Source organism: Callorhinchus milii, unplaced genomic scaffold (genome assembly GCF_018977255.1).
Source record: "Callorhinchus milii isolate IMCB2004 unplaced genomic scaffold, IMCB_Cmil_1.0 Scaffold2, whole genome shotgun sequence".
NCBI classification, from domain to species: Eukaryota; Metazoa; Chordata; class Chondrichthyes; order Chimaeriformes; family Callorhinchidae; genus Callorhinchus; species Callorhinchus milii.
The window spans coordinates 19,931,407-19,944,111 of record NW_024704743.1 but is presented as its reverse complement, the minus strand read 5'-3'; the positions used below and the strand labels follow the sequence as shown (position 1 = coordinate 19,944,111).

The 12,705-nt window shown below is 38.1% G+C and overlaps 1 protein-coding gene across 2 annotated transcripts in view; it reads left to right on the top strand.

The window, feature by feature from the left end:
• LOC103176291 (LIM zinc-binding domain-containing Nebulette) overlaps positions 1 to 12,705 on the top strand; it is a 187,034-nt gene that overhangs the window by 93,342 nt on the left and 80,987 nt on the right. For both annotated transcript variants that reach the window (XM_007889745.2, XM_007889744.2), the window contains exon 4: positions 9,656 to 9,763. In XM_007889745.2, the coding sequence (XP_007887936.1) occupies positions 9,656 to 9,763 (108 nt within the window). The remainder of the gene's footprint in view (positions 1 to 9,655; positions 9,764 to 12,705) is intronic.

The following is a 12,705-nucleotide window of genomic DNA, read 5'->3' as shown; positions in this document are numbered from 1 at the left end:
GACAAAATATCATTGATGTCTTGATAATGTGCCAATTCCCTCCGCTCAGCCGGCTCTGGCCTGCTCCACGTCCCCCGACCCACCTGCCCCACCATTGGTGGGAGAGCCTTCAGCCACTCTGCCCCTAACTTCTGGAATTCCATCCCCGAGTCACTCTGCCTCGCCCCCTCCTTAACCTCCTTCAAGTCCCGCCTCAAGACCTTTCTCTTTGACCATGCCATCGGCCACCCCCCTTCCCTTCCCCCCACTCCCCCGACCCCAGCTCGGGTCTGAAATGCTGTACTCTGTCCAGCGGCTTGGGACGTCCTCCCGACGTGAAAGCCGCTATACAAATGTAATCTTGTTGTTGTTGTTGTTGCTGTTCTGCCTTTGAGTCAGAAGGTTGTGGGTTCTGGACCTCGATGTCTTTTGTTGAAAATAAAATCACATTCAATGTAACTAAATTCAGTGTGCTACCAACTGAGCAAAGATGTCGCAGTGTTAATGATCACATACATCGGTGTGGATATGTGTTGGTGTGTGATACATTAGAATACATTAGAATATACAGCACAGAAACAGGCCATTCGGCCCAACTGGTCTATGCCGGTGTTTATGCTCCACATGAGCCTCCTCCTGCCCTTCCTCAAAAAAGCCTTCAAGCATAACCTTCTATCCCTTTCTCCCTCATGTATCTATCTAGCTTCCCCTGATCATCTATAATGATTACTTTCGTTACATTAAAAATTGTAACCTGTGTCGCTGATGATTCAATGAGTCCCCTAATCAATCAGTAGCAATTTTGAGCAGATCATTGCTTTTGCGCTTGCAGAGAAATGCAGCCACTTTCTCGGAATGGGTTTTGTTGCAATTTCAACTGTAGAAGTTTGTTGACATAAAATAACTACAAGTTTTTTTCAGGCTCCCCCTGTACTAATGCCATGAAAGGCTTAAAATTTTAAACAAGCTAAGCTGATTTCACAGTTCTTATTTCTTCTCATTGTTTGGTGCTACTGCTTTCAATTACGATTTCCTTCAGGTTTTCTGTGATTTATGAACATTTTAATTCTTTTGTCTACAGGTACAGTTTCTATACATCTCAAAGTGCTTCACAGGATTCAGTGTATCGTATAGTAACTGTGCATTTGTAGGCAGATGTGACAACCAATTGATGCACAACAATAACGGCATCTTTCATTGATATAGCACCCTTTACCCAGCATAGTTTCAGAGCACTCAAGCAATGTCCCACAAACAGCCATGAAGTGAATGACCAATTTTATCAGGGGGATTGTTGGACAGCACACCAAGAGAAACTCCTTGTCCTTTTCAAATTGTGTCACAGAATGCAGAGCCAAAGATCTGTTTACAGTTGATATTAATTGATTTAAGGCTCTCAATTATGTAATAATTTTAATGAGGGAGGGAGGTTCCACCTTTATAGCACATAATTGAGTTCCAGTGTTGTCTGTTTCCCTCTGATGGGAGTGACAGTAGAATGCTGATTATTTGCCAATTATCTGCATGATCCATTTGGCTGTACTATGGCCCTGGCTACATAGTGATCCCAGTAACCTTGTATGCATCTGCATTACTTCATGTGCGCACAATAGTTGTTCTTGCTGGAGGAGCAGTGGGAGACACCGGCAGAGTGGGAGAGACCGAGGAAAGATGGTGGAGAGAGGAAAAGGGCTGGTACAGTGCGATGAAGAATAACTATTTGCTGCATTCCAGTGCTTTATGTTAGATATTCTTTTTTGTTTGGACTTTTCCTTCTACTTGCCTTTCAGCTGGTCCTTGCCCCAGGCTGAATACAGTTTGCTTCAAACCTGACCATGGTATGGTGTGATAATTCAGATATCCTAGATGATATCCATTTATTTGTTCATTAAGTAGTAACTAATTAATAATTCTGCATTTGTGACCTTTGTTTTAAAATCTGCTCTTTCTGTTGGACGTCTCCAAGATCCTAAAGTTCAAATTTATAAGAAAAGCCACATTTGTGCGTCACATACTTCCCTATTATTAAAAGTCTTCGGCCATGTTGGCATTAGACTATCATGTTAACATATTCAAAAGTTTAATTTCTGTTCTGTGACCATTACTTGCATTGTTTCACCATTTATGCTGTCAGATGGAGCCTATCCTGTACCAAGTCTAGAAACGGTGATAAAATATGCTTAGCTCTGACATTGAGGTAACCTCCTAGATGATATGCCTTTATTTGTTCATTAAGGTCTAACAGTCTGCAACACGCCCTGTGGACTTGCATCATCTGCAAGGGGTTTAACTCCACCTCCTACAGATGGTGGTAATTATTGACCCAAAATGTGTTCCCCTTTTGGAAACAGCATGGACCTATTTTCAAATTATTTTGCCCACCTTGTTGGTTAGGTGTGTTTAGTCAATCATTCCCTTTGTTTAATTAATTTATTGGATTGTAAGTAATAATTCAGAACGACTCAAAGGCAAGTACAGTAGAGAGCCCAATGTCACACAAATTGAGCATATAAAACAGTGCAAATATCAGGTCATCAAGCAAATGATATGTGCACCTGCAATACTAACCAATGGCTTGTTACATCAGGAATTTTACTGTCATTGTAGTGCTTACGCTATACCAGCCCTTCCATCCACAAAAATAGTGATCCCCTCCCCCCCTCTTTGATTATCTCTGTGACTCACTTTATCAAATCGAACCATAGAAATTTACAGCACAGAAGAAGGCGATTCGGCCCATCGTATCTGTGCTGACTCCGTCGAGAGTGATCCTTTCGGTCTCACCCTGCAGCTGAGTCTTTTTAAGGTATATGTCTAGTTCCAATGCCTAATCTCCCCATTTGCTTGCTTATTGACTGCAGTGTATCTTAAATTGATGCCCTCCAGTTACATGCTCTCTCTCTCTCTCTCTCTCAAACTCTTGTTTGCTCTCTTGTTTTCAAAGCTGGATAGCTTTATCAAGAGTGGCCCATGCACGATGGGCTGAATGGATTCCTTCCGTGCATGTAAGATTGTATGATTCGGCTACCAGTTAGGGTGTTAAGCCATGACACTGAACACATTTAAGAAAAGGTTTGCTGTTTTGGGAAGCTTTGGAAAGCTGTTCTGGAAGCATGAGGTTAACGGACCTTGATCGTTTATACCTCTGTTGTGATCCCGTGAAATCAAGTCATGGTCAATTTGGACAATTGAGGGACTTAAAGAGTTTGCCATTGTTAACTGTTTGAAAATAAATGAATTAAAAGCAGGTTACTGTGTGCTGAATACTTATTTAAACATTCGAGGACGCAGAGAGAAGGAAAAGGTGGTAGAGCCTGGTTTTCAATGCTTGAGAGGAAAATTCAGAGGAGACAAGTGCCAAACCAATCAATATCAATAAATTGGTAAAGACCAGAAAGGTTGCAACAGAGAGAGAAATGCTGGAGGCAAGATGGGCCTTTTTGTTGCATTGCATTCACGTCTGAGAGAATTGCTGAATTTTTGTTTAACACATGTAGAAGGCTATTGCCCAGCTTAAGAATATCCAAACGAGACTGAGAGCTCCACATACCATCTACACTTGGAAATGTCCCTGTGTCTGGAATGAAATGCCCCAGTGGGAAGCATTCTCTTTACCTAATTTTGGAAATTATTAGGCGCTGGTTGGCGAGGCACGAAAGGAGGAAACTAAACTTTTTTAAGGCTACCTTTGGCTGAGGATGAGATAAATTATATTTTGCATTGATGTAAAAAGTATAAAGGAGACATGCACACTTTATGTGGAAACTGCTAATTTGGTGGTACGCTTTGCACATTTGAGTAGCTTGGGAGGAAGGTCACAAAAACATTTCTACCATATGCTTTTAAGTATTTTTTTTACCAAGAATGATTATTTTAGCATATGTGTAGAAACTAATAGCACAATTGTTTGACTCTGGAGACAAACATCTTTCTTGGTGAATTTAATGGCATAATTGCTTTCACCTGCAAATAACATCTGCTGAAGAATCCATTAATTCTGGGATGATAGTGACTCACTTGGTTGAGGCCACATAGTTTACTGCACATTAGTTGTATAGCAGTCAAAAATGATACTTGGATTACTGACCTGACTAAATCCCTTATGTCCAGCAATTTTTCACACACAGCTCCTGAAGCCCACTAAAACCTGCTGGTTACTTTTCTTTCACACAAACAGTGGAGTGATTATTGCACATGTCATTTTAGCTTTGAGAAACTGTGAGAAATAACACTGGTAACAAACTGAGATTGAGTTTGGGAACATAGAGTACTGCATTGCTGCCTTAATCAATGCATGAAGTAAGTTGTCAGCAACAACAATTTGCACTTGTTTATAGCACCTTTTCACATAGGGTGAATGAATCATTGTGCTGAACAGATATAATAGAGAGCGAAAAGGGAGATTTTAAGGATGTTGATCAAAAGCGCAAAGAGATATGTTTTAAAGAGAGCTTTGAAGGAAGGGAGAGAGCAAGTGAAGCAGAGAGTTTGAAAGAGTTCCAGATAAACAAGAGTTTAACTTGGTCAGTTTGTTCATCTGTACTTTTTGTGAAGGGGTATATTATAGCTACTAACTATCAGCAGAGTCTAATTAAAATATAAACTGGATTTTAATACCTGGTTGCTCTGTATCTTAATACTGTTTTCCGGGTAACATTTGGGAGAATTATTTAATGTTAATTTTTTCCCATCTGAACAATAATAATATAATTATTTGCATTTGATGTAGTACCTTTCACATTGGGAGGATGTCTCAAAGCAACTCACAGGACTTACTGCAAATCATAATAATAATCCTTGCATTTGATATAGCACTTTTCATGTCTTCTAGATGCCACAAAACGCTTCACAAAATATACTGTAAAGTGAATTGACTGTATATTTGTGGGCAAAATGTTGCAACCAATTGCGCACAGCATGTCCCACAAACAATTGTGAATTGAGTGACCAAATTATTATTGTTTTTTATTTTTTATTAGAGGGATTATTATCCCCGGAAAAGTGATCCGCAAATCGACTAACAACTGGGTTCCTATTTAATGCTAGGTAAACAGAGGCCTGTGGAGTAAGGAAGCTTGCCCAACATTTCGGACTAAAGTGTAGTGACTTTGCATTTTGTAGGCAAGCGTGGCAGGCACCTTAACCCATGCTATGTCCCACAATTGGTCATAAAGTGAATGATCAATTTTATTTGAGAAATTGTTGGCCAGGACATACATACCGGAAGTTTTAAGTTCTAAGAGTTTCAAAGAGAGTTTTTTAAGAAATGTTAAAAGGGTCAAGAAGAATATATGTATGTGTGTGGGGGCAGTGTGAACATTACTTTTCATTGTGAATCTGATGGTCACTGCAAGGTCAAATGTCCTCAGAGAGAAAGATGTCAAGAGTGAATTTGGGTAGGAATCTGTGACAGTAAAGGGAAGAAATAAATAATGGGGAACTGCTGTAAACTATTGGTACAAAGTAATTGAATTCACAAATGAACTGTTTGAACAAATGTCTGTAAAATGTGTTTTCAAGTCATGAGAGGCTTACATTATAGTATTTTGAACTAAAATGCACTGAAATTGAAAATCTCTAAACAAGTAGAGAAACTCATTGAATTTGTTTACTGTTGATTCAGCCTGATAAAAGAAAGACCAGAAAAGAGCCAATCTGAGCATTGAATCAAACGTGATTGCCAGTCATTTGGTTCAAGAAGCAATAAATCTAAGTCACTGTTGGCTTATAAGTCTGTACCTATGTGATTCTTGTAATATAAAGATAGGGGTCCAAGAATTCTTCAGTTCCCTGGTGAAACACTTGTTTTTCAATTCATTTTGAAACAGACACTGGATTTAGTTCAACTCACATAAAACAAGTGATCAGTTTCTCTTGCTGCCAAATATGGTGACTTTGAAACATCGCATCAGGAGTAAACCTGATCAAAACTGCTGAACAAGCAGGAATTTTTCTTCCCAAATGTTCATGTTGCTTCTGGTTTGTTTATACCCAGTGTATTTTTATATAAGCCAGCAGGTAGGGGAAAATAATTCCCCTCTATTTGACTGCCAGTGCAGCTGTTTTTCTTCTATTTATCTTGGCCGCTAAACAACAACTGGACAAATTACTCGAAACAAAAATTTATGAAAAATATTGCATATTAAAATTTCCTGATCCCTGACTGTCCAGCGCCTTGGGATGTCCTCCCGACGTGAAAGGTGCTCTATAAATGTAATTTTGTTGTTGCTACACACATGTGGTAGTTTGTATATGTAATTTTCTTTCATTTAACCTTGAAACATGTTTTTGCTCAAGAGAGGACAATTTGTAGGAGGTAGCAGTGGTTAGGGACTGACAACTTGTAAGAGAATGATTGAGGAATAAAGTTTCTGAGTTCATGTGGTGGCTTGAACTTTAAATTGCCCTGAATTGCAGCCCAAGATCTCCAGTGGATCCAACTCACACGGCTGAGTTTAGGATGTTGTGCAGATATAGTGACTTATCATGGCTTTGAATCGTCTCAAAACTTTTCACAGAATATACTGTAAAGTGAATTGACTGTATATTTTGTGGGCGAAACATGGCAGTAACAAGTCATGCCTCTCCCCAGGGATTACTGTTGTGGCCTTAGCTTTTCATCCTGTCTGTCAATGACCAGAATACCAGAATGGAGAGAACTGTTTTTAAATTTGCTGATGACAATTTGCTCGGCGGTGTTGTGAATTGTGAAGAGGAAGTGCTAAAATGCAGAGATGTAGATGGATTAAGTGAATGGGCAAAACTGTGGCAGATGGAGTTTAACATTGCAAAGTGTGAGGCAGTACTTTGGACAGAAGAATAGTGTTTGGGAGCATGTTCTAAATGGGGAAGCACTAGGAGGGTGGATGAGGATGAAGATCTAGGGGTTCAAGTCTAGATCACTAAAATCTAGTTTGCAGGTTCAGAAAGCAATAAATAAGGCCTTTATTAAAGGAATATAAAAGTAAGGACATGCAGCTCCAGCTATTTATTGTTGGTTAGACCTCATTTGTAATACTGTGTTCAGTTTTGAGCACTTAACCTTGAGAAGGATATATTAAGCTTTTGACATATGCAGAATCCCATCTGCATCCTTAAGAGTATCCAAACCAGACTGTGTGTTCCACAACAGGCTGTATTTTTAAACATTTAAAAAAATGCAGGCTTGCAGGAGGGTAAAGCTGTGAGTGTACATGGCCACTTTCAGAAGTGCTTCTGTGATAAATGAGGTGCTTGTCCTGCAGTTAGTGATTGCTGGCAATCAAATTGTTCTGTCTAGCCATTTTTTAACTCAGCAGGTGTCTATCTGAGAAATACCGAGCCTGTTCCCTAAGAAGCTCTAATTTGGCCTTTCTGATGTTTAAAAGTCCGCTGCAAATCAGTGCCATATTGTGAGAACTTTACAAACCCATAAACCGTTCTTTAAAGCCTCCATCTAAGTTGATGAGCTACCAAATCAGTTGATGTGTGGTTAGAGCCAGAGCAAATAAATGTGAATGCTGGAAATCTCTAATAAAACCAGGCGAAGGGTCACATCACACCGATCGTTTTTTTTCACATGCTAATAATAATAATAATAATCCTTGCATTTGATATAGTGCTTTTCACGTCGGGAGGATGTCCCAAAGCGCTTCACAGAACACACTGCAAAGTGAATTGACTGTATATTTGTGGGCGAACGCGGCAGCCAATTGCACACAACAATGTCCCACAAACAGTCGTAGATTGAAAATGACCAATTTTTTTTATTTTGTTTTGGAGGGATTATTATTAGGCGTGTGGAGTAAGGAAACTTGCCCAAGGTTTCACCCTGCCTGGAATTGAACTCGGGTCTCTCGCTTGCAAAGCGAGTGCTCTAACCACTGAGCTACAGGACTCCACAACGTCATTGAAGTGCTGTACATTTTACTTCAGGAGCATGGAGATATTTTGTACTTTTCCGTATGAGCAAGCCAGGCTGCAATACACCAACACTGCTCTTAGTCTGCCAAAGAAGAAAACTAATGTGATGATTGTCATGATTGTGGACAATTGGTCTATTAGCTTCTGAACGGTACAATGCGTTCAGCACATCTCAAATGCTGCTTAAAATACCATTTTTTTTAGCAGCATATGGTTATTTCAAATACTGTATTAACGAGGAGCAAATGGTTTTGTTAAGTGGTTATAAGAGCTTGGGATAGCTGATTTTTTTTCCTACAGTACCCAACAGTGTCTGTAATCATTCCAGACCATTTTGAAATTGAAAACACATCTTTGTGTGGTGCTAGCAATTTAAAGGGATGGTACCTTCAAGGAAAAATATTCAGCCGACCTGGTTGAAGAAGGGAAGGATAATTCCTCTTTTCGTTGTTGTGATGTGTTTATAATGTAAAAAGAACTTAAATTTGATACAGCGCCTTTCACATCGGGAGGACATCTCAAAGTGCTTCCCACGTCTTACTGTAAACTGTAATGATTTTATTTTGACGGCGAGCATTGCAGCCAATTTACACCCAACGTTCTTCACAAACAGCCATGAAATTAATGCCCAATTTTATTTTGGGGATTGTTGGTCTGGACACCGATAGAAACTACCTTCTCTTATGAAATTGTGCTATCTGGAGCAGTCAGACATGTCCTCAATTTAATGGCTCATCTGAAGGACGTAGCTCTGGCAATGCAGTACATATAGGGTTTTATGCCAGCGCTGTATGAATGAGAGAGGCTGACCAAATGCATTACCAAAAATAATGGATCTTTTAAATACTTTTGCTTTAATACTCACAGTTACCTCAGTTCCACTGATGTAATAAACTGATGTACAATAAACAATGTGGAACTTTAGCTGGCATCAATGAGCACTGCAGATCAGAAGTAATGTAAGTCTAGGCTGATGCTCTAGTGCAATTCTAGGGTAGTCACTGTATCGATGGAGGTCCCATCATAGAATTATACAGGACAGAAGGAGGCCATTCGACACATTTTTTCTGTGCCTGCTCTTTGAAAAGAAAATTCCTGCGATGAGTTGTTGAATCGAGGTCCCACCTGTCTGCTCAGGCAGTTAAAGATCCTTTGACAATGTTTCAAAAGAGTAAGGAATTTTCCCCTGGTGTCCTGACCAATAATATAAATAATAATCCTTGTGTTTAATATTCAGATTTCATATAGTGCCTTATCATATCAATCCCAAAGTGCTTTTGCAGAGGCTTCCTGGTTTTAATATTAATCAGAAACTTTTAACAATTTAAAGTAAAAACATTTGAAACTTTACTGATGCTCTCCAGCTACACCTCTTTTGTTTTATTTAGTATGTCCTGCTTTTTAAAAAAGCTTTATACTTGTTTCAAACCCCCTTTGTTCTAACTTTTCTACCTCTTAAAAGCTTCCACTTACTTTCTTGCTGTCACCTTCCGTATTGGGAGGTGGGAGCATCATTTTTGGTAGAAATACCCTGGAGCTGCCAATTGACAAGATCACACCACAGTCATTGACCCTATATATCCTATAAAAGAAGGTTGGGAAAGTGAATGTAAATGCACGTCAGCATCTCCAAGAAAGATGCTGTGTTAATACATAAATATCTCTCAGTAGGCCCAACGTGTTAAACCAGAGAGACATGTGTTAAAAAGATGAAGTTATTTATTTGGACGCTGCTTTTAATCTGATAAAATGCAATTTTTTTCTTTTCTTCCAGGTCAAATACAAAGAAAACTTTGAGAAGAGCCGTAAACTGGGGTTCAGCATTGTTACCGATACTCCTGAAATGCAAAGATTAAAAAGGACACAAGAACAAATCAGTAATGTATGTAATACTCTGCGTGCGGCGCCTTCAGTGAAGGATATGTTCTCTATGATGGTTTAAAAATATTTCTGTGTGGACTGAATGGTTTAGTAAAAATATGTTGCATTCTTGTGTGGAAGGGTTAAAGTAGACTGTTCTGAAAACATTGATTGCCTGGTGGGAGTGAGTGAGAGGGAAGAGGGGTAAATGTGTGGTGCAATGACCATGTCTGAACATGGACGGTGGTATTATTTGATAATTTCAGATGCATTGGAGCTGCATTATAATACTGTAGTCTGGGTTCAACATTTGCTGTAACAGGGCACGAAGGCTGATCAATGCTTCCCTATATGTTTTGTATGTGGAAAGTCGGCTCGCTTCAAAATGTCACTTAATAATGGCTGATTTTGAAGGATCATGTTGCCGTTGATAGCACTTGCTGCTCATTGCATATGTGGTCATTTTTAACATGTATTGGGAATCTTGTTGGGATTTTGAAGCAAGCGATTTTGAGGCTTTCCGTGCCTATTTGTTAGTAAGTAAATGTGGGATCCACACTGTTGCCTTCAAGCGAACCTGGGCTATGATGAAATGCATTATAACGGGATTCTACTTTGATTAGCTCGTAACATGCTGAAGTGTCAGCCTGAAAGAAGTACCATGTCAGTATGTTTACATAAGTGAGCGGAAATCACCAGTTTTAGTTTAAATCGAGTCTGGAAGTGCATGTGATGCTGTGTGATGTTCTGATTGTTAACATTTTTGACGTATACATTCACATACATCTTCACGCACACATTCACACACTGGAACAAACTGGTGTCAGTTCTGAATGCAACAGTCATGACTTTGCTGCAAAAATATTTAAAATGATGGTCATCCTGATTTTCCTTCTAAAATTGTATTTGATTGCTTTCTCATTTTTTGATCTCTGAAGGTCTGTGTACACCGAGGGAGATGTTTTAGGCTTTCATTACCTGCTACCTGAAATAATTCAAGTTTGTATATTTCATGTTGATCAAAGATACCAGCACACAATCTAATCCTCTATCTGTGCACTATTTGTTGACGACCGCATGAATAGATGAATGCATAAGTTCTTGCAGTTTCACTCCCGAGATATTTTGTCTTTGTAGAATGCTTAATTTGCATTAAATTATTTGCAACAATATAAAGATTAAATATTTTTTGTGGTCTTTAAAAATTGTGTAGACGCAGTGGATCACTTAACCGTGAATTATTAACAAAATTAACATTGAAATGTTGGATGAGCACATTGGATTTTTTCAGATGTTTGTCATTATCAAGTATTGTATTATACCACTCAAAGGCTCAAAAGATGTTGATTCCCATTGACAACACAATTAATCATTTGAAATGAATGTCTTGAGTTTCACACCAGTTCACAATTTTCAGTGCATCTATGAAGAGTAACGGATATTGAAGAATACCTTACAAGGTAGGTCTGCTTTCATGTTCAGTTTAATTTCTTTGAAATATTTCATCAAAATTCTTTTTAAATCATGAACCAATTAGTATTACATAAATCCAAATATATACCATTTCCTGTGTCTCTAACAAATCATATTTTTTGTCTTCTGCTTTATTGCAGAAAGGCCACAGTCACTGAAATATAACCCTGAAGGCCACAGTTTGAGAAACATGTCCCACAAGTCATTTAACTTCTACTTGAAATGGTATGCGGACACAGCAGGGGTATCAACCATTTAAATAAACTTGCATCTGTATATCATTACATCTCATAAAATGTATGGAGTATGGATTATATTAGTATTTGTTAATTAATCTTCAACAGGGAGGTTAACTCAATGAATAATAAGTTAACGGAAAGTCAAGTGAAACCAGCTGGTCTGGTGGGAGTGTAAGGTTAGTGCATTGTATGGTAAGAGGATGTAACCAGTTCTTAAGCTAATGGTCAGATTTAAACTTTTCTCTCAATGTGATGCATTTGTTGTTGCTCTATTGATCTGATTTTTGTTTAAAATCAGCAGATTTTCAAGATGAACTTTTATCTTTAAAATCCCTCACTCGTCATGGAAGTATCTTAAATATCTTACCAAACTTTTGTCAAAGCTCATAAATCACTTCCTCTGAATCAAATTGCTAGGATTTGAACATGTTTCTATATTGTGTGTGTTTCTGTCATTTTTATACCCTAAAATTTAATAAATGTGATTTCTAAAAAAAGTTTGCTTGCAAAAGCATAATTTGACAGTAATAACTTGTGAAGCACTTCAAGATGTTTCAATGCAATAAGGAGCTATAAAAATGCAGTTTATTTACTTCACGTCTTCTAAATTCTTTCAAAATGGGATAATGGGTACGTTATGTATATCTGTACAGTATATGCTGTGTTGAGATTCTATACTGTGGTTTGTTAAATTCTTATATTCTAATCAGTGAGCCATGACAGAGATTTGAAATGTGAATACTTCACACATCTGTCAACTACTAGTTTTCCTGCATTTAAAGGTAAGATACAATATGGATAGTTAAAGAGTAAAGCTCCCTCTGCTGTATCCCAACAGTATGCTGTATCCTCACCTGATAATTCTATCAGTAAAAGGGAACACTAAATATTTGTTAATGTCAATAGAAATAATTATTACCTCACATTTGAGAGGTGTGATCTGTCACAAATTATATGCTAATTGTACAGCACTAAAATTTTTATTTCTCAAGGTAAGATGTACAGAAGAACTTATTGGTACAACAACTCACCAATCAATGTATTTATATAGCGCACTACATGTGGGGTAGCGTCCCGGAGCACTTAACAGTGACGGAATCTGATTATAATTTTAATTATACATTAAATATGACTCGCACAATGAACTTGAATGATTAATTTAAATAACTGAACAACATTGACTTTCTTTTTTATCATTTGTCCTTTTAGGAACTGTCAGTCTTTATAAATCAATGAGTTTTGCTTAAAAAGA